At 40.4% G+C, this 27,585-nt stretch overlaps 1 protein-coding gene across 4 annotated transcripts in view; it reads left to right on the top strand.

Annotated features, from left to right (window-relative positions):
• Nucleotides 1-17,804: 17,804 nt before the first annotated feature.
• Nucleotides 17,805-27,585, top strand: part of OPA1 (OPA1 mitochondrial dynamin like GTPase) — an 84,253-nt gene continuing 74,472 nt past the window's right edge. The window contains exons 1-3 of one of the 4 annotated variants that reach the window (XM_014843406.3): nucleotides 17,805-18,089; nucleotides 24,694-25,012; nucleotides 25,668-25,764. In XM_014843406.3, the coding sequence (XP_014698892.2) occupies nucleotides 18,058-18,089; nucleotides 24,694-25,012; nucleotides 25,668-25,764 (448 nt within the window). In that variant the 5' untranslated portion in view covers nucleotides 17,805-18,057. The remainder of the gene's footprint in view (nucleotides 18,090-24,693; nucleotides 25,013-25,667; nucleotides 25,765-27,585) is intronic. The other 3 variants (XM_014843403.3, XM_014843405.3, XM_014843404.3) reach the window with 3 other exon arrangements.

Genomic DNA, 27,585 nt, shown 5'->3' with positions numbered 1-27,585 from the left:
TGGCACATTCTAGAGTGGGGAATTCTGCTCCCCCTCAGTTGCAACAAGATTCAATTTTAAATATCTTCATAATAGTTTCCAGAATTACTATGGGGGAGGGGGCCATTTTTTTAGGAAAATACATTGAGATGCCAATTGAGAGTAGAAGGTGAGGGGCCAGCCCGGTGGCACAGCGGTTAAGTTCGCAAGTTCCACTTCTCGGCGGCCCAGGGTTCACCGGTTTGGATCCCAGGTGCAGACATGGTACCTCTCAGCAAGCCATGCTGTGGTAGGTGTCCCACATATAAAGTAGAGGAAGATGGGCATGGATGTTAGCTCAGAGCCAGTCTTCCTCAGCAAAAAGAGGAGGACTGGCAGTAGTTAGCTCAGGGCTAATCTTCCTCAAAAAAAAAAAAAAATGTAGAAGGTGAGATCCTAAGGGGATGAGTTGGCACAGAGAAATAAAACAATATAACTAAACCACTTTGAATTTTAAATGGACAGGAATTTGGAGGAGGGGAAGAGCAGATATTAGAGAAGTAAGTAGATATAAGAAGAAGTAGATGTAGGGAAGAAGTAGATAGAAAAGAAGAGAAACGGAGGAGGGGCTATCACCCTGGCGGGAGACCAGAGCCCAAGTTGCAGAAATGACTGAGACTTTTGAAGAACACTGGCATCTAACAAATTTGATTTGGTTGCATATCCATGACAAAAATCTCTCCATTTCTCCAGAACTTCCATCAAATTTGCTACCAGTAGAGATACCTTTTATGACTTAAAAAAAAATTTTTGATGGAAATTAAGAAAAATGTCTGAGTACCACCCACACGTATGTTGACTTGGTTGAGAACAGGGACAATAGGTGCCAATTCTTACACTGAATTAATTCAGAATAGTGCTCCCCAACCAGGGGTGATTTTGCCCCCATAGGGAACATTTGGCAATGTCTGGAGACATTTTTGATTGTCATGACTGGGGCAGGGCAGCTACTGGCATGGAGTGGGCAGAGGGCAGAGATGCTGCCAAATTTCCTACAATATACAAGACAGCCACCCACAATAAAGAATTGTTCAGTCTAAAATGTCAACACTGCCAAAGTTGAGAAATCCTGATTTAGAGGAAACAAAAGATCTGAGTCAGACGTGAGAACCTCAGCCTGCTGCAGAATTGTAGAAATCTTGGGGAAGACATTGGACTTTCCACAGTCCATGGAATGAGGTTTGAATCGATCTCATTGAAATCATCAGGGCAAGGTGGTTCTCGTTAACACCTGGGTTGTGGCACTGAATAGGAAAAAAGGAATAAGTTAAAGTTCTAATTGCAAGTAACAGAAACTAACTCTGAAGAGACTGAGCAGGAAAGGAATGTATTAAGCAACAGTGGGTGGCCCACAGAATCTCTGGAAAGGCTGGAGAATGTGACCTGGAGGCTATGCAGGAAGGGAAAACTCATAAAAGCATAGTGCAGAACTGGCTTATGAAGATGTCAGTGCTCCTGACACTGGCACAGACACTGCTGGAATGAAGGAAGTATGGATGTACTAGCCACCACGGTAGAATGGAAGCTTCAAAAGAGGAAAGAAAAATGAAACTATATCAAAAAAGTTCATTTTTAAAAGCATATAAATATCTTTCGGCCTTAAAACTAGAAAATGAAAATTCATCCATTTACACTTAAAACTTCAGAGCCATCTTTGACCCCATAATCATAATCCAAATCAGAACTCATTTGGATAATTACAATGTCCTCCTAACTCGGCTCTCTGCTTCTAGTCTCCACCTTAAACCAATCCTGCCCTGGCTGGTAGATGACCCTCCTTAGAGCACCATTTGGATCATGGTACTTCCCCACAAAGAAATTATGTTTAAGTTCTTTTGCCACAAGAAAAATATGCAAACATAACTCAACATCCTCAAACCTCTCTATGATCTGTTCTGAACCTATTTTCCAAGTTTCTCTCCCACTGCTTTTCCAGGCAAATGGTTTGCATACTGAGCCCTAAATACACCCTACACATCTAAATTACTGTGTGACCTTGAGAAAGTTCAGATATCTCTCTGATCTCATAAAAGTACAAAATGGAAATCATATTATCTACACTGCCCACTGGTAGAACTGTTAGCCCTTGGGGCAGATGGGTAGGGGGATGGAATATTCCTCTACCCTCTAGTTTCTCCTGCCTGGTCTAAAAATTAAATTGACACAAGACAGAATAACAGGAGAAAAGCAAACAAATTTAATAACACATAAACCTTGGAGAAAGCCAGGAAAACTGAGTAACTTGCCAAAATAACTGGAGCCACCACCTTAAATACTATCTTCAGCTAAAGACAAAGGAGGATGTTGGGGGTAGTGGTTTGGGACTTCAAACACGAGGAGGGCAATTCACAAGGAGATGGAGAAGCAAATGTTTGGTAAACAAATGTTTGTCATGCCTTGCAAAGACAGTGAGATGTGGAGATGACTCTGATCAAATGGGCCTCACTAGGTTCCTCCCTGTCTACCACACCTAGTTCATGTTATACTAGGGTTACCTATGGTATCAGCTCCTTCCTGAAACAGGCCTTCTGTCTTCCATTCTTTCAGGCAGTTAGGGGGAATGTCAAAGTTTCTTCCTGAGTCTTTTGTTCTTAAAAATAACCAAGGCAAGGGAACAGATTTTGGGGTGGTAAATTCCAATCCCCTATATCCTAAACCCAATGTCCTGAGGTAACAAGGGTGCGCACTAGAGCAGAGTCTTTCTCACACCTTTTTTCCTGATGCAATAGGATTAATTTCCAAGTCCAACCCTTTATCAAACAGATCTCTAAGTTGCAACCTACCTTCTAGAAGGCTGGGCCTCACGATAGTCTTTTCTTCCAGGGGTCTTATAACACCAGGTTCTCTTAACAGTTCCATGGAACACTCCTGAAAGTTGAAGACACTTAAATCTCCTTTAACCTCTCTACAGGGAGCATATATTTTAATGGAGCAGGTGTGAATCTCAAACTGCGAACTCAGGTATGTGAAAACTATTGCATTTCCTTAAATCAACTGAATTTTTTTTTTAAGATTGGCACATGAACTAACATCTGTTGCCAATCTCTTTTTTTTTTCTTTTCTTCTTCTTCTCCCCATAGCCCCCCAATACATAGTTGTATATTGTAGTTGTGGTCCTTCTGGTTGTGCTATGTGAGATGCCACCTCAGCATGGCCTAATGAGGGGTGCCAAGTCCACGCCCAGGATCCGAACCAGTGAAACCCTGGGCCACCGAAGTGAAGCACGTGCACTCAACCACTTGGCCACAGGGCCAGCCCAAATCAACTGAATTTTAACTCCAAAACCTCATTTAACTGGTTTCTGGGAGATTCAGCCACTGCCAATCTGGTGGTTCTCCTGTTATGAAGAGTAAAATAAAGTTAGATTACTCTCCTATTATGGAGAATAAAATAAAAGTAGGTTTCATGGTGTTTTAGAAACAGATGAGCATAGGTTACAAAATAATCTAAAACTATAAGTTCAATGGAAATATAGATAGTAATACACAACCAGAAGAAAATATCTCATTCCAGGAGAAAAATAACATTAGTGTAGCTAATGCTTGCAATGGCAGAGATAGGACGTCTCAACAAGTCTCCATGTCTTCCTGTGTAGTTTCCAGCTTTACTTGTGGTTATGTTGGCCATATGACTAGGCCCTGGCCAATAGGATGTGGGCAGAAATCTTTGACCTTATTAACCACTCTCATAGTCGTCACTTTCAAGCCATTTCTATTCTAGCCATTAAAAATCATCCCTGACAATCCTCTGTGCTCTCCAAAGTGACCTTGGAGGCCATATGCTTCAGAAGGCATAGGCTCAAGTGGGAAGCAACCTGGGTCTCTGAGTCTCCAGCCTTCAGGCGAGCCCCCCAAAGCACATCGGACCGTCATGTGAGAAGGATGTAACTCTGTATTGTGATTAAGTCCTTGAGATTTGGGAGTTTATTTTCTACAGCAGCCTATCCCATCCTATGTCGGCTAAAACAATTATTAAGTGCTTACTATATGCCAGGCACTGCTCTAAATGCCTCACACATATTAACTCATTTTATAAGGAGAAAGACACATCAACACATATTATGATGTCATGGTAATAGAATGATGCAGAAGTACAAACTTAAAATGGTCACTGAACCCCAAATTTACCACACACATCCTTATAGTTTCTTCCCTCATCATTTCTGCTTGTCTAAATCTCGCCTATTCCCAAGGAAGGACAAAATGGCTAAGCGGGTAGAGCAAAGGGGACAAAGGAAGAAGGGGTTCTAATTTGTGTTTGTTTTATATACATATGTAACCCAGTCCTGCTTGTTAAGAACTTCTTGGGTGCTGTGCATTCCTCTCATCTCTCCTACTGGTATAACCTGGTAAATGGATCACCGTGAGCGGATTCATTTTGACTTCTCTGAACGCAAGCGCCACTGCTCCTTAGATGGGTCTCCAGACTGGGAGATGGTTAGACTTCCCTCTCCCGGTGGTGTTTGTGAGCTGGATTTGGATTACAGCAGTTGTAGTAGCCTGCTGCCTCAACTGCTCATCTCAGCGCTTCCTACCACGGAGGAAACTTAAGACCACTCGAAGCGTGAGGGGCAAGGAGACTGTCAACAGCTTGCAAGGCTGTGGGAGCTGGTCCCTCTGCCAGGTACCAGTTCAACCTACTCTTGCTGAGGAGGTTGCTAGCACGCTGGAAAGGAGATTGGTACAGATACTATGCAGAATGACTTAAGGGCCAGTATATATTTCATTTCTTGGACAGGCCAAGTTTGAGAATAGGGAGGAGGTAGAGGATATGTTTTTAGTCTAAAAGGGAAACAAAGAGGAAATGTTCCAAAGCATAGAGCAAAAATACCTGCACGCTGGAGGAGAAGGTCTCAGAACCTGGGGAGTAGGCGAAAGAGATACTTCTGCAGACTTCAGGCATAACATTGGCCCAAAAGATGAGACAGTCATATAAGTGGTCAGAGATACAGGAAACTTCAAAACAAAGAAAAAACTCAATAGCAAAAGTTTTCAGTGATGGAAAGGTAGAAATGGAGTGAGGAAAAGAAGTGGTGTGTTGGTCAAGCATATATATGCATAACAGTGGTATGCTGGTAAAAGTTTAACTGGCTCTCCAAAAAAAAAGTATACATATATATGCATAAGTTCATTATAAATTTTACTGTGAATAAATGCTGATAATTTTGATGACTATTTCAGCAAAGAACTTGCTCAAATCATTGGCCTATGAGTTTAGATCTGCTATGATATTGATATTTTCCTATACATTAACAAGTAAGAGAAAGGTAAAACAATGAAGATGTATGTCAGAACTTAAGGCATGATGACATGCATGACTCTTTCCTGAGTCAGATCATAGTTTTCAAATAGTGGAAGAATATTTCCACAATTTTCTGTGCTATTCACAATGGAACAATCACAGACACAACACACATTCAAATTTAACCTGTAGTATTACCATTTTTTCCATCACTTTCTTAAGACTAAACAATCAACAAAACAATCAATCAAGCCCTGGTTTGTAGTGTTTGCTGATGTCTATGGTGTAAATACTCCCACCATAACTGACTTCAAGTGACCAACAAGGTGTCACCGAACACAGAGTTGGGAAGAGAAGCACGATAGCACGTTGCTATATAGTATTTCCACAACACAGATATAATAAACCTAAATAACCACGTGCATAGAAAATAGTCTTTGTAATCAGTGATCATAGCTAACCTCTGGACTTCCTCAAATTCCTGTCCTCGTGACCCCTTTGAACCTGGATGTGTTTTTTCTGATCATTCTTAGGCTGAACCTTTGGTAGGGCTGAGGCCCCCTCAGAGTTCTGAATCTCTCTCAACTAGAGGAGGAGTACTTTTCCTCTTTCTAGTTTCTAGGAATCTCTACCCTCCAACTTTCACTTCTCTGAGGTCCTCTCTCTCCTCCAGGCCTCCTAACAAAATCTTGACACCAGACTTAGCTTTCAGAGAAAGATTTCACCAGACGAGCCTTTGAATTCTCCACACTTCTTTCCCGCTAACATCCCTGAGGCAAGGAAATTACAATAGCTGCCTACCTTTTCAATGGGGGAAGGAAAAGAGAAGTCTGCGGGGGAAAAAATCCATAAAATCAGTTTCAAAAATGTATCTCACCTTGGTCATTTGTACAGCTGAAACAAGGCTTCAGTTTGAATGTTTACAAGGAGTCACATTTTCTCAGCCAACAAAGTATCTGACTAGCCATCCTCAATGCGGTTTTTTTCTAATTACTAAAATACATGTGAAAACAATAAAAATGTGAAAATTTATAACAGTGAGAATAACCTCTAGCCAGAATCATGGAAGAATTACCACTAAGTACAAGATCTGTGCAGCAGATTTAAAGATCTTAGCCATCAGTCAATACATACTTTGCCACATAAAACGAAGAAAACCCCCTGGCCTGGAAGAACAAGGAAGAAATAAAGAAAGACGAAGCCTGTGAAAAAATATTGTAGAAAGGAATGGAAAGTGATATTCTATGTAAAGGGGTAGCATAGGGCCTAGCACGTTAAATGAGTGTCCACTGGTAAGAGAAATCACAATAGTCATTATAATGGGAAGATCCAGAGACAGATCGTGTCCGTAACTTTATTATCTATGAGTTCATTCATGATGGGGACAAGGAAAAATTTTAGACAATAATTTTGCATTTTTAATATAATGAAAAAAGCTTGACCTCTAAAATACAGACACAGAAAGCAATAAAGGTAAGTAAAGAAAATATTTTAAGATTTACAATGCAAGACTAAATTTAAAAACTACCTAGAGGGCAAGAAAAAGCCACATTGCCACTGCAGAAAATGAAATTTGTGACTTGGAATACAAACTTGAGATTTCTTTTTAGATTGCAGGAAAAAAAAAGACAAAGGTATAAAACGCATTAAAAATAAGAAAATGGAGTGTGAAGAAGAGGTGAGAGCGACCCCTGGGCTGACCAAAGGCCACACACTGCTGCATCTCCACATCCAGCACCACTGTCCCAACGCCGCCAACACGCCCAAGGGAAAGGCTGAAGGGGATGCTAAAAAAGACAAAGCCAAGACAAAGCCAAGACAAAGCCAAGGCAAAGGACGAACCACAGAGGAGATCTACAAGATTCTCTGCTAAACCTGCTCCTCCAAAGCCAGAGCCCAAGCCTAAAAAAGCCCCTGAAAAGAAAGGAGAGAAGGTACCCAAAGGGAAAAAGGGGAAGGCTGATGCTGGCAAGGATGGAAATAACACTGCAGGAAATGGAGATGCCAAAACAGACCAGGCACAGAAAGCTGGAGGTGCTGGAGAAGCCAAGTGAAGCGTGTGCATTTTTGATAACTGTGTACTTCTGGTGACTGTACAGTTTGAAATACTAATTTTTATCAAGTTTTATAAAAATGCAGAATTTTGTTTTACTTTTTTTTTTAAGCTATGTTGTTAGCACATGGAACGCTTCATTGTTGTTTTTTGGGGAAGGTCATATGTCACTAATAGAATGTCTCCAAAGCTGGATCGACATGGGGGAAAAAACAGCTTTCCCTTCTAGTTTTGAGAGACCTTCCTCTTGGTTCCCAGGAGGGATCTCTTGACGTTGACGCACATGAGCCACCTTGGTACTGGTGGCGTGGAAAAACTAAAATTCGTGTTCATGTCCTCTTCACCCTCTCCGCCTTCAGCATGTAACTGACTCCCTTAAACCCAGAGACCTCTTGAGACCTGAGCCCCCAAAATTGGTTACTGGTATGTCAGGCAATCTGGACTGTCCAGTGTCACCATTGAGATGGCATCCCTCAAAAGAGCAGCAGTTGCTTTTTTAGATTGTGGATCTTCAGATTGATAATTCTGCCATTTTCATTTCATTTCCTGAAAGTCAGGGTGGGCTTGTGAAAAGTTGTTAAACAACATACTAATTGTGAAATGTCAACCCTCACTCTAAACGTTCTCTGTTCCGAGCATCACATGAAGACTTCGTTGGTTTTTATAGTGGCTTTCTGATTTTGGTAGTCCATGGAGAAGGGAGTTTGAAGGTTGTTGTATACTGTTAATGATTGTCTGCCCATGTCCTAGCTGAAATATCATGATTGTTTATGAAAAGTATCTTTAATAAAGCTGGATACAGTTTGGCTTGGGAAAAAAAGAGAAAAGGATAAATATGAAGAACAAAGGTTAGAAATATAATTTTAAAACTCCAGCTATTCCCAGGTGTGGCTGGGCTGGATAAACTTGATACTTTGTGACCAGAAACCAGGCAAGCAAAGGGTTACTGAAAATCTGATCCGTAACTAAACACTGTCTGTCAAGTGTTTCCAGACAAGGAGAAAATGAAATGTGCTGTTTTTCAGAAGTTGATGTCCTTGTTTTTGCAGATGCTGCCATCCTACGGTGAAACTTACATGGTTGCAGCAGGACCCCTGCAAATTGCTCCAGCTCTAAATGGCACGTTGCATTAAAGCTGTTATGTAGTCGAATTGAACCCATTAAGTAATGGCCTGCACACGTGCCCTGATAAGGCCCAGTTGTTACACAGTTGTAACATATCTGCTGCACTCTGGTGTATAAAACCTCCAACTGCACTAAGCTAGGGGCGGGGCCCTGCTTTGGCAGCTAGTCCTGGTGTTCTCCATGGCTTGTGCAAGCAATAAACCTTTTTTCTTTACCCACTTCAGCCTTGGTTGTGCTTTTCTGTTCTACTCTCAAAAGGAGACAGACCCATTGAGCTCAAATTACAACTTCACGTGCACACATACTGGAACACACATACACACACCTTTTCTCTCCCTAGTATCACAGAGAGATCAGTCAAAAGAATTTAAATGGAGCTGTGTAGTAGGTAGAATAAAGTCCTCCACAAAGTCTGCATTAATCCCTGGAACCTGTGTGTTTGGCAAATGGGCATTAAGGATACAGATGGAATTAAGTTGTTGATCAGGTGACTTTAAAGTAGGACGATTATCCTGGATTATCTGGGTGGACCCAATGTAACCACAGGGGTCCCTAAAAGTGGAAGAGTAAGGCGGAAGAATTAGTGTCAGAGTGATGCAATGTGAGAAAGAGTCGACCAGCTATTGCTGGCTTTGAAGACAGAAATGAGCCAGAAGACAAGGAACGTGGGCAGCCTCTAAAAGCGGGAAAAAGCAGAAAAATGGATTCTCCCCTGGAGGCCCCTGAAAGGTCCTAGCACTGTAGACACTTGGCTTTTAGCCCAGTGAGATGCATTTACTTCTGACCTCTAGAACTATAAATAATAAGTTTGCTTTGTTTTAAGCCGTTATGGCTGGGGTAATTTATAACAGCAGCAATAGGAATCTAATACAGCTGGAATGAGTTCTCCACAGCACACAGGTTATTTGCCTTTCATGTTCATCTTCTGCTCCTCCTTCACACTAATGAGACTGCCTTTGTCTCAGATGCATTTTATTTTCCCTCATGTTTTTTTACAAGAAACGTGATACATTTTTACATTTTTATAATGAAAACGTTCAAACACATACAAAGTGAACAGAAAAGTATAATGAACGCTTATGTACCTACCACCCAGCTTCCACAGTTATCAGCATTTTGCATTCTTGTTTCATCTCATTTCCACCCACTTCAACACTCCCCACTCAATTGTCTTTTATAGATTTATGTAAAATGTACCTACACATATCAGAAATGTGAAAGGAATGAATCTTAGCTGTACATTTTGACAAATGCATACATCCATGTAACCCAGACTCCTATCACATGAACATTTCCATCTCCCCGGAAAGTTCCTCAATGTTCCTTTCCCACTTCCAACACCTATTTTCCCTGTTCTAGAACATCACATAAATGAAATCAGATAGAATGTCCTCTTTTGAGTTCAGCATGTCTGTTAGACTCATTCATGTTGCTACATGTATCAGCAGTTCATTCCTGTTCGTTGTTGACTTGTATTTCCCTGTATAAATTTGCTTCTCCATTTTCTTACTGATGAACATTTGATTAGGTTCCAGTTTCTGGCTATTGCGAATAACACTGCTATGAACATTCTTGTGCAAGCCTTTTTGTACATATGTGTTTTTATCTCTTTTGGATAAATCCCTAACAGTGGAATTGCTGGACCAAAGGGAATGTGTACATCGGACTTCGTAAAACATGCCAAATATTTTTCAGTGGTTGTACCATTTTACATTCCTCCCAGCCGTGTCTAAGAGTTCTGGTTACTCTGCACGCTCACCGAACTTGGTATTGTCAGTTTTTGTAATTCCAGCAGTTTCAGTGAAGATACAGTGCTATCTCCTTGTGGTCTTAATTTGCATTTCCCTGATGACTAATAACATTGAGCACTTGGTTGATGTGTTCTTTGACTATTTATATATATATGTATGTCTTCTTTTGTGCAGTGTTTGAATTTTTTCCCCATTTTTAAATGGGTTGTGTCTTAGTCCTTTGGGCTGTTATAACAAAATACCATAAACTGGGTAGCTTGTGAAGAACACAAATTCATGTCTTACAGTTCTAGAGGCTGGGAAGTCCAAGATCGAGGTGCCAGCATGGTCTTGTTCTGGTCAGTGAGAGTCTGCTTCCTGGTTCATTTACGGATGTCTTCTCCCTGTAACCTTGCATGGTGGAAGGGGCTAGGGAACTCTGTGGGGTCTCTTTTATCAAAGGATGAATCCCATTCATGAGGGCTCTACCCACATGACTTAAGCACTTCCCAAAAGTCTCACCTCCTAATATCATTACATTGGGCATTAGGATTTCAACATATGAGTTTTGGAGGGACACAAAAATTCAAACCATACTAGGTTGTTTATCCTAATACTGAGTTGTAAGAGTTTCTTTTATATTCTGGATATGAGTCCTTTGTCAGATATATATTCTAAAAATATTTTCTCCCAATTTGAGGTTTGCCTATTCATTTTCTCAGCAGTGTTATTTGATGAGCAGTAGTATTTTAGTTTGATGAAGTCCAATTTACCAATTTTTTTATTTTGTGGTACTACTTTCTGTGACCTAAGAAATCTCTGCCTACTCCCAAGTTGAAAATTATTCTTCAAAATTTTCTTCCAGAAGTTTTATAGTTTTTACTTTTACATTTAGGGCTATGTGTTTTACAATTTACAATTTAATTATACAATTTTTTGGTATGTATACTAGTTTTTATACATGATATAAACGTACTAAATTTTGTATATGGCATGTGTGTGGTATCTTTTTGCCATATGGATATCCAATTGTTCAAGCGCCAGTCATTAAAAAGACTTCTTCCTCCATTGAATACCTTTGGTGATTTTGTTAAAAACCAATTGACTCCACCAATGGAGATCTATTTCCGACTCCTCTATTCTGGTCCACCGATCTGTTTGTCTTTAGCCCAATACTACACTGTCTTGATTATAAGAGTTTTACATTAAGTCTTGAGGTCAGGTAGTTATAAATGCTCCAGCTTGGTTCTTTGTTTTGGACATTCTAGGCTCTTTGCATTTCTACATAAATTTTAGAATATTTTGATAATTTATACAATAAATGCCTGCTGAGATTACGTTGGAAATGGGTTGAATATATAATCTACTAATTTCCCCCACTAACTGGGGGAAAATTGGTATCTCAACAATATTGAGTCTACTAGTCCACGGACACAGCACATCTCTCCACTTATTTGTCTTCTTTAATTTTTCTCAGGAGTACTTTGCAGTTTTCTGTGTTTAGGATTTGTATATCTTTTGTTAAATTTATCTTAATTTTATATATATAAATATGTATGTATACACCTATGTATGTGTGAGTGTATATGTATATGTGTGTATATATATATATATTGCTACTAAGAATGGAATCTTTTTCATTTAATTTTCAGGTTGTATTAGTTTCCTGTGTCTACTATAACAAATGGCCAAAACTGGGTGGCTTAAGACAATGGAAATTTATTCTCTCACAGTTCTGGAGGTCCAAAGTAAATGATCAGTATCATGAGGATGAAATTAAAGTGTCAGCAGAGCTGCACTACCAGTGGACATAGAGAATTTGTTCCTTGACTACTCCATCTGCTGATGGTCACCAGCATTCCTTGGCTTGTGGCTGCATCACTCCAGAGTCTACCTCTGTCTTTGCATTGTCTTCTCCTGCGTGTATGTGTGAAATCCCCCTCTTAAAAGAATACACATGATGGCATTTAGGACCCACCTGGGTAATCTAGAATACTCTCCCCATCTCAAGATGCTTAACTTAATAACATCTGCAAAGACTCTTTTGCCAAATAAGTAACATTTACAAATTTCAAGTATTAGGACCTGATACCTACACAGGTGTTTTTGGAAGTTTATATAAACACAATTTTTAAAAAATATTGACTTGTATTCTGAGACTCTCCTTAACTAATTATTCCTAGCAGTTTATCTTTTTGATTGATTTCGTAGGATTTTCCAATGTAAACAATCATGTCATCTGAAAATGTTATGCCTTATATTGCTTTTTCTTGAATTATTGCATGCATGTAATAATTTTAGTCTTAAAATATAAACATTATAAAATAATGTGGATTTAATCACTTACAATTTAAAACTCTTGCACGGTTTCACAAAGGTTCATGTGACTCAGTTTCACCTTTATAGAGACAACTCTCAAGTCTGTATCGCAAACCTTAGCTCCCTCTGGAATTCCAGGACTTAATTTCTAATGCCTCATAGATTTTTCCACTCAGATAACTAGTTAATATCTCAGGATTAATCATCAACCCAAAGCCAGCATTGTCACCTCCCCTCCAAATTAGCTTTCTTATGTCTGTGACTGGCACTGGCACTACCAGTTCACTACAGCTTGAAACCCCCATCATCTTTGATTCCTCTCCCTGATTCTGCACTTAGTTTTCCATTGCTTTAAATACTCAAATATCCTTTTATGTGATCTCTCGCCTCTATCCCCATTGCTATATTTTGATTCAGATCCCTTTCACTTGGCTTTCTTAATAGTCCCTTAGATGGTCTTCCTGACCCTCAATTTCTCTTTTCAAAAATTCACCCTTTTCTGTTTTTCCGGAATTATTTTTCTTAAGCCCACTTGATTATGCTATAGTTCTGCCCTGTAGCAGAACTGCTACCTTTTACTTGGTCCTCAGCGTGTACTCCTTCCCATCTTTATCTTTTTATATATGTGTCTATCTGCCTAACAAGACCATGGTTACTTGAGAGTAGGGACTGGATTTTACTCTTTTTTTTTTTTTTTTTTTTTTTTATCCTCAGGCCAGAATTCACAGGAAATGATTTAGAAATGTTTGCTGATGAAGATTATGCCATGCTTTTCTGAGCAGGAGGGAGAGTTTGATAATGATGATGGTGCAAATAGGTGTGACTTAGCAAGTTTCCCTCCCCAGGAAACCACAGAGGAAGAGTGTAGTGTCCAGAAACTTGGGCATCTCCCAAGAAGAAGAATTTTGTAAAAGCTTCTATTGTAAAAATTTACATATAAAACTTAAGAAAACAAATCCAACTATTTCAATTTCCATTAATGTCTCCCATATCTCCCTTTCTGGAGATAGCTGACTCATTGAAAACTCTGAAAAGTTTCCTTTTGTACCAGAAGATGGAAAAACATCCTTACTGCCAGAGCTAGGCGATTCAGTGCCAAGAAGGCTGTGTGAACACCGTGTGCTTAGATCTTCACTAACTAAGCACCCAAGGCCTAAGTTTCTTTGTTTTGTCAACTCCTCACAAATTTATTGGTTCTTTGTCTAAAAAGTATAAAAGGTGCTGCCTTTGATCATATCTTCAGGTTCTGTTCCTATGAGACCTCCATACACACAAATTAAATTTGCTTTTTTTTTCCTTCTGTTAATCTGTCTTGTGTCAATTTAATACCTAGACCAGCCAAAAGAATTCAAGAGTGGTGACGGGGAATTTCCCCCTCCTCAAAAACATCCACTTCTTTAAGTAAATAATACAGATGTTAACAAATTCAGAGTATAAAAGGGTTTATGATAAAACTAAGTCTTCCCTCCACTCATGACCCACCATCCTCAAGTCCTTCCCCAGCCCCTGCCTGGGAAGGAAAAACACTCCTCCTCTTTGTCTACTCTCTGAGTACTCTACTTCGCTTCTGACAGTTCTGGTCACCAAACGTGCAAAGGGTGAGCTGATACCCCTACACCAAGCAATTCTCAGATTCTCCAAATACCAGCTGGGTGTCCCGCAATTCAATCCCATTCTGAGACTATCTACTTGGAGACAGCATCAGACCCCACAGTTAAGGGCTCAGTCCCACAAGACTGGTCCCCTTCCTTATTTCAGACTCCAAGCACAAGTCCAGGTTGTTACCTGTACCTCTGACCAACCAGCTATAAATCAGAGGTTCCCATGAGCCCCTCCTCAGGTTCGATTTACTAGAGTGGCTCACAAACTCAGGAAAACAGTTTACTTACTAGATTACCAGTTTATTACAAAGGATATGAATTAATAGCCAGATGAAGAGAAACATAGGGTGAGGTCCAGAAGGGTCCCAAGCACAGGAGCTTCAGTCCCCTTAGAATTTGGGTGTGCCATCCTCTAAGCACATGGATGCATTCTTGTTCACCAACCTCGAAGCTTTCTGAGCCTCATCCTTTTGTGTTTTTATGGAGGCTTCCTTACTTAGGTATAATTGACTAAATAACTGGCCATTGATGATTTACTCAACCTCCAGCCTCTCCCTGCCTCCTCAGAGGTGGGGGTGTGGAGAGTGGTGCTGAAATATCCAATCCTCTAGTCTCATGACTGGCTCCCCTGGCAACCAGCCCCCATCCTCAGAGGCTTTCCAAAAGTCGCCCCATTAACATAAACTCGGGTGTGGTTGAAAGGGACTCGTTATGAATAAGTAGTCACTCTTTTCACCTCTATCACTTTGGAGCAATGTCTAGAGGACAAAAAACACATAGTCTAAGAATAGATGCCCCTTTTGCTCTAATCACTTAGAAAAATACAAGAGTTTTGGGAGCTGTGGGCCAGGAAAGGGGACTAAGACCAAACATGTATTTCTTATTATAAATCACAATATTATACTGCACTTCACTAGGGCTGATCAACTCAAATACTTTCCTGGGTCAGGCATGTAAGATGAATAACACGGATGTTTTTGTTGCATGTGCCATCTTCAATTGTATTCTTTCGACACCACATAATTTACTCCCATAGTTATGTTCTTTACTTCTGCAAAAAAAAGAATGTTCTTTTTCATTGTTTTGGAAACACCTGACCTTCTCAAGTCTCTTTTCCTCACTTTTGATGTAAATAGTGGTTCCCCTTCCTCTTGATTTTACTAAGGGAAATAAACATGCAAGCTTCATGATATATAGCAATTGATGTACTCTTCAATTTCAGGAAGACTTGAGGAAAGAATGTGAACTGCTGGCGAGGACAAGCATGTCTGAAGGATAGAACCTATTTGGCTCTTTGTTGCAACTGATTTTTTTGCATGTAAGAATCAAGGATTGATGTTGTCAGAGCTGGTATTTTAAGAGAAAATAGAATTTTTTTAATGTGAAATTTCTTGGTTTCGACAAATCCAATAGTATTCTTAAAACACTGGATAGCCCAACACAAGCCAAATAAAATAGGTCTGCAGGCTGAATTTGGACCAATGGTAGTAGTTTTATCACACAATATTCTGTGCTTTTTTTCTCATGTGATGCTACATATTGGAGATTGTTCCTTATCAGGACAAAGAAATCTAACTCATAGGCTTTCTTGGCCAATATGAATATAACTTATTTAGCTCTTATCTGTGGACATTTATGTTACTAAATTAATTAAACAAAGAAGGCCATTAGTTTGAGGTGGTCTAATGCCTTGGCAGCCCACCAAGCAAACCAAACCCTAAGCTTGTAAATGTCTCAAGGTTAAGAAATTGAAACCTGAGACAGCTAATTACAAATAGCCAACCAGGTTTTCCCAAATAAGGCAACCACTTAAGCTATAGCTAATCAAATAATTTCCTTGCTTCGCTTCCTGTCTTTTCTGCAAAAAATCTTGCACCTAGCTCCTGTGGGTGGAGCACTCCTAACCACTTTAGCTTGAAACTGCCTGACTTGAATGAAGTTTTGGTCAAATAAACTCTTAAAATTTTTAATATGCCTCAGTTTATCTTTTAATCATGTTGAATCCAACCTTTTGCTATTTCATACAATGCAGAAATACACACCATCCTGCATACATCCTTGCACATACATGAGAGTGATTCAGTAGGATAAACGCCTAGAGGTAGAATTGCAAAAGAAGGGTTTTGTAGGGCCAGCTGGGCGGCATAGTGTTTAAGTTCGCTGGTTCAGAGCCCAGGTGCGGACCTATGCAATGCTTATCAAGCCATGCTGTGGCAGGCATCCTACATATAAAGTAGAGGAAGATGGACATGGATGTTAGCTCAGGGCCAGTCTTCCTCAGCAAAAAGAGGAGGACTGGCGGGGGATGTTAGCTCAGGGCTAATCTTCCTCAAAAAGAAGGGCTTTGTAAAATGTAAGGATAACCCAGATATGAAAGGGGTTGCTATTATCTGGTTTCTCTCTCTCTCTCTTTTTTTTTTTTCTAAAACATCCAGGAAGTAACAGTAACAAGGAAATTTTTGTACAACTCTACAATCCTGGAAAGATCCACAGTTTGCACAGGTCGCTATAGCAAGTTCCTATCTAGACCTGCCATGAAAATAGTCACCACAATAAAAATAATAAAGAAAATTCCCAGAGTCCTGAATTTGGGGAGTTTACTCCCAATGGCTGGGTCTGTACTTGCTGGTGTTGTGAATAGATGGATACTGACTTAGGATTTTGATGATTAATGGAAAAGGAATTTTCTTCACGCTTTGCATGTGTGGGGGGTGGTGCCCTTGAAGAGAAGAAGGGGCACAGGACCCTTTGATTTTGGTCCTGGCTATGCCACGAATTGACTTCTTTGCCTTTCACAGGGCCCATCCCTTTTATGGGCCCTAGTTTCCTGATAAAACATAAAATGATAAGAGTTAGAAGGGAAAAAGGTATTTAAAGCCATACAAGCGACTTAGATTACAGAAAGAGAAAATGAAGTTAGACAAAGGAAGGGGCCCAGGACCTCTGAGAGCTGGCACCCTTCATCATAGAGAGGTTTGGGAGAGGAGGAGGAACCAGCAAAAGAGGCTGGGCAGCAGCAGCTCCAGGAGAGAAAGGAGAATGTGATGGCCTGAAAGTGAAGAAAGGAAAGCTGACTCCGGAGGAGAGTGCTGGGCACCCAACATTCTGAGCTGAATGCTGACAGGTCTGTGACCACTGGCAATATGCAATTGTTGGAGACTTGACACAGGCCATTTGAACAAATTAAGAGCCAGATGAAAGCCAGCTAAAGAGTGAATGAACCAAATCACTTTTGATGCCTTTATAAACTGCATGAGGTTATTCCAAACCCATAGCTGGGCTAATTGATCTAAGCCTCTTGCAGCTCTGACCTTCAGAGACTCTAAAGCATTTAACCTGCCTATGACTCCTCCTCCTGTCTCCCAAGACTGTTGTGAAGATGAAAGCACTTTGTAAACAAAGACGCAGATGGAGAGGGTGGGGTAAAGGAGCAAGCGTTGTTTTTCATTATTTTATTACTCTATTACTCAGTTGGGATTTGCTAGGCTCCTTCTGCTCCCTCAATACCTAAATTTTCTTAATTAGGTACCACCCAGTGAGAATTTATCAATCTGGATTTCACGTCCTTCACCCTACGTGTCCCTGCTCAACCCTTCACCCCTCGACTCTCCAAGTCTTTAACTTGGGAGGCTCGAATTCAGAATTACCACCCACAAAAGCGGACTGCGGGGAAGGGAACTACATTGGTCCTCTCTAGTGGCTCTGAGCGCATGCTCCAGTCCTCCGCGGACCGTTTGTGCTGCCCGCCTAGGAAGGGCGGGGTGGTGGTTTGCCTGACGGACTGAGTACGGGTGCCGGGCCGGCTCTTGCGGAAGTCCGTGCGCCATTGAGAGCGCCGCAGTGGCTGCTCTGTGCCCTTGTTGCCGAGGGCCTCTTCCTGGGTCATTCCTGGAGCAGAAGCCTGACTGGGGCTGACACCGGGGCTCCCGCGTGGCCGTCTCGGCGCCTGTGTGACCTCCTTGCCGGCGGGATGTGGCGACTTCGCCGGGTCGCCGTGGCCTGGTAAGTGCGGGCACTGACCTGGCCCCGTTATTTCTGGGGCCTCCGGAAAACCGGGTTGTCCCATCACTACCTCCTGAATGTGCAGATTTTAACTCTCAGCCTAGGTGGAGGGCGGTGGAGCATTCCGGGATATTTTTGAGGATCTGGAGTGACAGGAGCCGTGGCTGGGCTTACCTGAGGTGCCGGCTCCAGTGCTGGCCCTGTCCCTGTTCTGTGCCACGCGAAGATTCTGGGCGCCTTTGAGTCTTGGCCAGTCTCTATTGTCCTTTTGTCCCTGCCCCTTTCACCCTTCTGTCCTTGCTGTTATCTTTGTCTCTAGTTGCTTCTTGGTTTTGCCCTCTTCCTCCCCGATCTCTGCTTCTATCCGTGTGTCACCGTCTCTGCGTCTCTCTTAACTCTCACAGTCTTTATCTTCTCCTTCCACGCCAGGCGTACATTGCTCTTGCAGGTCCTCTCGCTCTTCTCCTGGGGTGAAAGGGACTCCGCTGCGTGAACGTGATTTGGAGTCAGATCTGGAGCAGTGACGCATACGGTGTCAGAGATGGTGATTAGAGATACTCTCTTGATAGCAGCTTTTGACGGTGTTTAGGGAGGGAGCCTTGCTTTTGGATACAAAGTAGCGAATGTGGCAACACGTTTCTGATCACCTGTTATTGTTACCCTGGCCTGGTCTAATCCTACGTAGAAAAATCATAGAAGTCTTTTCATTCTATGGCTTACTGTTTGCATTTTAATATGATTACATTTTACTTGATCTTTACATGTAGTTGTGTTCTAATATCCTTAGATACCTTCAGGTTTAATTCATTGTTGCAGGCATTTGATAAGAAGTAATACGCATCGAGCAAGGTTGGAAAAACTTGGTTTTCCTGAATTAGCCTCTAAACACCTGTCTTGAATTTTTTTTCACAACGTTTTAAGTGGTGTAGATAATTTCTAGTGTTTATAAGGAATGGAATCCATTTGTTTTATGAAGGTTAACTTGAGTCTAAATCCAGAACTGGATGGTATACAATAGTTATAGTTTTAGTCAACTAGAATAATTAATTATTTTTAATCTCGTGGAATTTTAATTTAGGAGTAAATTCTCAACTCCCGATAGTCAAGTAAGTTATTTACTACCTTTTTATTTCTACTCCTCAGTATTTACTGGGGAAACATATCTAATTTTCTTTAAATAAAAAGAGAAAAGACTTTGCAGAAAATAGCATACTTTGTAGGACAAATTAAGATATAGGAAAAACTTTAAAAATTGAGTTCAAAAACAAACGGATTGATAACTGATACTCGTTTATTCAATTGTGTGCTTTTGGCCTAAATTGTTTCTGAAGTTACTATGGATGCCGTAGAATCATGGTTAAAAGTGTCTTATGTTTATAGCACAGTTTAGCTACCTGCAGTAGTAGAGATGTCGAAGCTCAGAAGCCCCAAGCTCTGGAGTTTGTCTTTCGCTGTAGTTCCTCTGCATGGTATGAAGGAGTACATTTAAAAATTCCTATTTTTTAATGGATAGGAACATAAACTTTTTTGACATACATATCTAATACATGTTCATAGACGTGTAAGAAGACCATTGACCAACATTTGTTTAGGTGTAATAAATATTTGTGTGAAATGATTGAAAAAGAATTACATATTACCTAACCGTATAGTGGTAGAGGAGAGAAAATAGATGATTTCTGAGGTGGGGAAAGCCTTGTTTTGCTTCACATTTGATTTTTAGTTTGGCTGAATATAGACGTCTATGTTCAAAATCTTTTTCTCTCAAAACTGTGAAGGCATTGCTACTTTTTTTTTCTAGGATCCTTTGTTACTACTACAAACCATCAAGACAATCTGATTTTTGCATGTTTGTGGGATGTTTTGCCCATCATGGAAGCTTTTAGACGTTGGCTTTCTCTTAAATTTCTCAAGGCTTTGTCCAGATGTAGGTCTTTTTCCCCCTCTACTCTTCTGCTTGGTACTCACTCGGCCTTTCTGTTAAAAAGAATCTTCAGTTCTGGGAAATTTTTCTTATTTCTTTATTTTCTTCCTTTCGTTTTTCCTGTTCTTTTCTTTTTAGATGCCCATTAGGTGAATATTCTTCTTCTTAAATTGATTCTGTATGTCTCTGATTTCCAAAATGTGATCTGTGCCCATCAACTGTTAAAAAAAAAAAAAAAAAGTGTGCATGGACTGCAAAATGTGTATGTGCACACTTATTTTTAAATTATATATGTGTGTACATCTGTACTAATTATTTGCATTATAAATCTACCCTAACATAATCTTGAAGGGTGAGATACAAAAAATCCTGTATCTAGAAGCTTTGGTACTTTCTTTCTGAATCCCAGTGGATCATTTTTTGCACCGTTTAGGATTCATTCCGCACACACACCCACACCCACACCCACTCTAGGTACTGCTTTTCTGAGTCACTTCACTTTTCTCTCATGGTTTCCACCTTTTTTCTTTATGTTCTAAATTCTGGAGAATTTCCTTAATTCATTTTCTGGTGGTGCTATTCTTTTTTTTTTTTTGGCCATTATGGCTTTAATTTCCATGCACTCCTTTTTAACATTTATTAAACTCTTAAAGGACATGTTTAATTCTAAAACTTTGTATTTGTTTGTGAAACTTTGTTCTTTGTTTGCTATTTTTAATAACAACCTGCTTTTATTTTGTATCTACAATATCTTTAGGAAGCCTCCTGAGAATATTAATTAGAATTTCATCTCTCTGCTTTTTCCAGGATTAATAATGTTGTTTATCTTGGTCCTCATTTCTGGTGTTCTACAAGAGTCTGGTTATCTAATCATATTTAAACATGAAGAACTAATGATTGACATAGATGCCTTGTGGGTTACCCCTGAAGAGAAGGCTGATTTTGCAGGCTGTGTTGTAGGTGTGTGATGTAAACCTAGCAGGCTTCGTTTTAGGGCTTTCAGAGAGTGGGCAGGTGATCTGATCTTGTTACAAATGCCCGTATTGTTGGGACTCACTCTGGAAAGGACCACAGCCCCCCTGCACACGTGTGCGCACACTCACCCACTCTGGGGCCTTAGCTCTTGCCTGCCAGATTGCTCAGTCTCTGGGCAAGTGTTGCTGTTAATACTCAGCTACATTGGAATGGGGTGAACGTGCTTCAGTAAATCTCAATTTCTTCTCCTCTTTTTACTCTCTTACTTGTGTCTCAAGAGGACCCTGTTGTGAAAAATAGTCTCTCCTGTGTGAGCGTCATCATGAATTAGAAGCTCTAGGAGTAATTCTTGACGATGCCCTTCCAAGTACTAGGATTTTGCTTTGAGTCAGTTGTCTTCTATCAGTAGACGAATTGAAGAACATTTTACATGTAGTTCCTGACTTGGATTACCATACGGTCTGTCCCTGTCGCCACCCACAGCTATCGCCACCTCCTCTGTGGAAATAGGAATTTTAGGGGGTTAGAAGTGAAAAAGAAAGGAAGTAATGAAAAGCCAAACATCTTAGGGATGTGACCACTCAGGCTTGGAGTTCATCTGTTTAGATATATATTTGGTTTTAATTCCTTCTAAAAAAAGCCAACAACTTTTTAGGGTTAAAAGACCATCCATTCATAAATTAGTGGAGGTTAGCACAATTAATGGTAAGCAAAATAGACAGGATCCTGGCCTGATGAAGATTGCAGTTTACGGATAGAGACAAACATTAATCCAGTAATAACATTACAGGCACACCTTGGAGATGTTGCAGGTTCCAGACCACCGTGATAGAGCAAATATCACAGTAAAGCGAGTCACACGAATTTTTTGGTTTCCCAGTGCATATAAAAGTTATGTTTACATTATACTATGGTCTGTTAAGTGTGAAGTAGCATTATGTTTACAAAAACAATGTACACTCCTTAATTAAAAACACTATTGCTAAAAAATGCTAACCATCATCTGAGCCTTCAGCGAGTCATAATCTTTTTGCTGCTGGAGGATCTTGCCTTGATGTTGATGGCTGCTGACTGATCAGGGTGATGCTTGCTGAAGGTTGGGGTGGCTGTGGCATTTTCTTAAAATAAGACATCAGTGAAGTTTGCCCCGTCGATGGACTCTTCCTTTAATCAAGATTTTTCTGTAGTGTGCGATGCTGTTTAATAGCATTTTACCCAGAGCAGAACTTCTTTCAAAATTGGATCCAGTCCTCTCAAAGCCTGCTGCTGCTTTATCAACTAAGTTTATTTAGTATTCTAAATACTTTGTTGTCATTTCAACAGTCTTCACAGCATCTTCACCAGGAATAGATTCGAGCTCAAGAAACCACTTTCTTTGCTCATCTGTAAGAAGAAACTCCTCATCTATTAAAGTTTTATCATGAGATTGCAGCAATTCAGTCACATCTTCAGGCTCCACTTTTTCTTTTTGGCGAGGAAGATTGGCCCTGAGCTAACATCTGTGACCATCTTTCTCTATTTTGTGTGTGGGAGGGACGCTGCCACAGCAGAGCTTGATGAGTGGTGTGTAGGTCTGCACCCGGAATCTGAACCCATAAACCCCAGGCCGCTGAAGCAGAGCACGCAAACTTAACCATTATGCTACTGGGCCAGCCCCTCGACTTCTAATTCTAGTTCTCTTGCTGTTTCCACCACAACTGGAGTTACTTCCTGCATTGACATCTTGGAAAAAAAAAGTCATCCATGAGGGTTGGAATCAACTTCTAAACTCCTGTTAATGTTGATGTTTTGACCTTTTCCCATGAATCACGAGTGTTCTTAATGGCATCTAAAATGGTGAATCCTTTCTAGAATGTTTTCAATTTACTTTGCCCAGATCCATCAGAGGAATCACTTTCCATGGCAGCTATAGCTTTATGAATTGTATTTCCATACCCTTCTCCCTATCTGGAATTTCTTTCCCAATTTTTGACTCTTTACTTCTCACCTGACTAGTAAGTTTTACTTTTTCTGGGAAATTTCCACTGACCGCTTCAACCCTTAGGGATCACTTGCTTTCTTGTGAACTCTTGTACCACTTAACTGTCTCTACTGCTCCTTTGACATGGAGGCATTTGTCGTGTTATTAATTTTCATGTGTGTGTGATCGCTGGGACAGAGTCCATTTTGAGGCTAAGATAAGGACTTTGCTTTTTATATTTGCTGAGTTTGAGATCAGGTGAATTTAATTTCTTGTTTAATAAAAGAAGGCAGGAACTTACTTTTTATACGATGAGGGAAATAATGATTTATCTTGGAAGCAGAGCTTTAAAAAAAAAAGTGCAGAATGTTTACCAACTTCTAAAAAGAGGATCAGTGTTTTGGGGACCAGAAGAACCTTTACATGTAGAATTGTAAATGAGCAGTGTGCCTAAACCTGCGATGTGTTTTTCTCCTACTGAGTCCCATTTTTCTCAGGTTGCCTGAGTTGGAGGGTTCCTGTAGAGTCTTGAATCAGAGCAAGGCCTAGTGTTATCCTCGGGGTTCCAGAGCAGCTGGGAAGTGCTCCAAAATGTCACCTCAGCCTCCTATCTGCGGTTGCACCTGTTTGTGCATCCACTGCTTCTCACACCCTACCCACTGGTGTCTCTTGTGGAAACAATTTGGCCTTTATTGTCAGACTGATCTGAGTTTCATTCCCTTTTCCACTGTTTACTAGTCATTCTACCGTAGGCAAGGCACAGTTTAAAAAGCAAATTGGTAAAATAAGGATAGTTACCTTACTGGGTTTTTCTGAGAGTTAACAGTAGCATTTGTGAAAACATCTAGCGTAACACCTGGCACTTAAGTACCCCTTTTTCCCCCACTATCCTTCACAATGTTGTTCTGTGGTCCTTGGTTCCTTTTACTTACGAAGTTTCTAGTCCTCTGTAATTAAATGAATTAATATTTTAAAACCACTTAGAACCAGGCCTGACCCATTAAGCCCTCTGAATGTGTGTTGAACAAGATAAATAATCAGGCATATAGTTGTTGGTAAACTTTCATTCTCTGCCAGGAAGGAGAAGAGGGAAGAGCTGGGACAGTAGTGTGCACCTTTAGATTTTCTTCTTTTTTTTTTTTGCTACTTGCACCTGCCTGTGGAGCCAGGTGCCTGAGGGTGTTAACGATTTTTCCTTAGTTTCCATCCCTGAGCTCTCTCAGGGTTGTGAGACATAGACGACAGGGCGAAGAACAGCTGTTCTCAGCTGCTGGAATTTTTGTGCTTGAAAGCAAAAGTTTGAATGCATTTTGCTTTCAACTTTTACTTGCAGTGAAGAGCAGTTAATAAAGTAAGCGTCCCCCATTTTCTTTCCAGCGTCAGTTCCTGGGGCCGGGATCGTAGCCCGCGCACAGTAAATTAGAGGAGGCTCTGGAGTCCTGCCTGTATTCCTTGTATCCGTGTGCACTTGGGCAAGTTGCTTCTGTCTCGGTGCCACCTTTCCTCCTTGGTAGAGTGAGGATAGTAGTGGTACTTTGATCATAGGATACTTAGCAGGATTAAATGAGGTAGCACGTGCTGCAGGAGTGCCTGGTGCCTGGTAAATGGTTAGTGAGTGTGAGCTGTTGAATGACATGGTGTGGTTGGTCCCGTGTGCTTTCCCTGTAGGATATTGCTCTTTCTAGATCACTTCCTTTGCATTGTTGCCCTCTCTGATCTTTGTCCTCTACTCGTTTTTCTTTCAGTGAGGTCTGCCAATCCTTAGTGAAACACAGCTCTGGAATGAAAGGAAGCTTATCACTACAGAAACTGCATCTGGTTTCCCGAAGTATCTATCATTCACATCATCCTACCCTAAAGCTTCAAAGACCCCAGTTCAGGACCTCATTTCAGCAGTTCTCCTCTCTAACTAACCTTCCTTTACGTAAATTGAAACTTTCTCCGATTAAATATGGCTACCAGCCCCGCAGGAATTTCTGGCCAGCGAGATTAGCTGCAAGACTCTTAAAACTTCGATATCTCATACTAGGATCTGCGGTTGGGGGCGGCTATACGGCCAAAAAGGTGAGTTTGACCTTCCTACTGCTTTTCCAATTATTCCAGCATGATTATTTTAAGGTTTTGTAATGTAAGTCATTTTTCTTTAGTGCAGTAGAATATAATCAGATGTTTAAATGTTTATTGTGTCTCTGCTATGTGTTAAGTAGTCTTCATGGTGCTGATAGGAACATCTGAATTTTAGTTAGAATTATAGGAGATAAAAATGGCCTAGTGGAAGGAGCACTGTGCTGGGAGCGAGAGCACCCAGGTTTGATTTTCAGCTTTGCCATTTGGTAGCGCTGACAGGAAAGTGAAGGGGTGTGCCCACGCAACCACTTCTAGGCAGCTCTGGGACCAGAGGCAAGGTGTCCTGACCCGGGTCTGCCTTCCTTTTCTTCCAGTGTTGTTTAAAGCCAAATCATGGAACCTGTTTGAAATAGGAATATATTTTGAATTTTTACATTTTCCATGTTTAATAGAGGAACATTTACATGTTTTATAAACTTGCCTGCTAATTTGTTTTTAGAAGAGCTGAGGCCACTTTGTTTCTAAAAGTTTTGAACAGAATACATTGCTCTTAGTAGACTAGCATGTTTTAATTAAATAAATTAAAAAGTTTTTCTTGGTCTTTTTATGTGACTTTCAGAGCATTTGATTGGCATACTCTCTTATCTTTTAGACTTTCGATCAGTGGAAAGATATGATCCCTGACCTTAGTGACTATAAGTGGATTGTGCCTGACATCGTGTGGGAGATTGATGAGTATATCAATTTAGGTTTGTATCATCAATGTTAAAATACTTTTTTTGGTCATATATTTAGAAAAGAGAAATAGTTGTGTTGAGATAGTTTTTTAATTCATGAATTTAATGTTTAGTAGTTTTATTTTAATGATAAAAGTAGTAGAATATCAAAGAAAAAATTTGTAAGAAAAAAAAGTATTCACTAGTCCTTCGCTTTAACGCAGCCGCCACTCCCCTTATGGAGTATTTTCTTTTAATTGTACTTATTCTAGGGGCCAGCCCTGTGGCATAGTGGTTAAGTTCGGTGCACTCCACTTTGGTGGCCTGGGTTGGTGGGTTTGGATCCCAGGTGCAGCCCTACACCACTCATCAGCCATGCTGTGGCGGCAGCCCATGTATAAAATAGAAGAAGATTGGCAGAGATGTTACCTCAGGAAAAAAAAAGTAAAAAATGAAATTATATGGTCATAGTGAACATACACTTCAATATCTTGTCTTTTGCTCCCTAAGACATTTGTCAGCATTTCCCGTACTGCCAAGCAGCCTTCCCAGACGTCATGTTCAGTGTTGTGTGCCACCCAGAACAGATGACTCGTGACCCACCTAACTAGCTCTTTTTGATTGGATACCTTGGTTACCTCTATTTTTTGTAACCAGGTTCCTTAAAAGTCTGCTAATGTCCAGAGTAGTTTCTCCCCATTGTCAGCCACTGTCCCCCACTTCTAACCAAAGGTAGGTGAGAAAAAAGTTTATTTGGTAGCCATCATTGCCAGTAAGTCATGGTGACCTTTATTTATTTATTTATTTTGGATGAAATTATTTTCCTCAGTCTATTTTTTTATATTTTGTCTAATTTCTTAGTTTAGGTGTATCTGGGGGTGGAATCAATCTCTCCGTGCACTTGTTCACAGCACTTTCTTAAAGATTAGACCATGCTGCATTGAGAAAGGTATTTGCAGGAAAAGCACTCTTTCAGATTATTTTTCTAATATTCATGAAGGGAGCTAATTTTTTTTTTTTTTTTTTTGCCAGTCCCACAGTGTAGTGGCTGAGAGCCTGGATTCTGAAGCTAGACTGCCTAGGCTTAAACCCTGACTCTCCCATGTCTCCACTGTGTGCTCAGGTCCCATTACGTCACCTCTGTGCCTCCGTTCCTCATCTGTAAAATGGGGTTGATGATAACGAGTTTGTAGAGTTACTCTGAAGCTTAAGCAAGCTAGTGCTCTTGTAGCACTTAGAATAAGAGCTGACAGGTATTCTTATTTTGAGAATATTTATATGTTTTGTTCTTCAGAGAAAATTAGAAAAACCTTTCCTTATTCAGAAGACCCTGTAACGTTGTACCAGACTTTGACAGGATTGTTGAGTGTTTCTAAACAGAAATAAATACTTTGACCGTGCTATAAATAAAGCTAGCAAAAATAAAATAGAAGCTGGCCTGGGCTCTTAGATTTCATTTCCGGTTGGTAACAGGTGTGAATCTTCTGAGAGACTATGAAAGGAGGGAGAAAAGTAATGGAATGCTGTTCTTGAACTTGAACTGGGATTTTGTCGTGTTTTTTTTGGTTCAGGTCAGGTGCTATTGTGATGTTTTTCTCTTGTTCCTTTGATTCTTTGCCTCTTTGCTGCAGCTTGTCCCGGAAAGCACCTGCGATCCTAGTCCAGTGTGTGCACTGACACAGTGCTTCTTTCTCAAGGCATTTAACTTGTAAATCAAAAGTATCCATCTAAGACATATGTTTGGTGAATCTTTTTAAAAAAAATGGCATGGCTTGTAGAATATCGGAATAGCACATTGTTTCAGATATATTTGCAGTTGTAGTTGTAATAGGGAAAAAAATGGAAAAATACTTT

This window comes from Equus asinus, chromosome 5 (genome assembly GCF_041296235.1).
Source record: "Equus asinus isolate D_3611 breed Donkey chromosome 5, EquAss-T2T_v2, whole genome shotgun sequence".
In the NCBI taxonomy this organism is placed as follows: Eukaryota; Metazoa; Chordata; class Mammalia; order Perissodactyla; family Equidae; genus Equus; species Equus asinus.
This window is presented reverse-complemented; position numbering and strand designations above follow the sequence as displayed.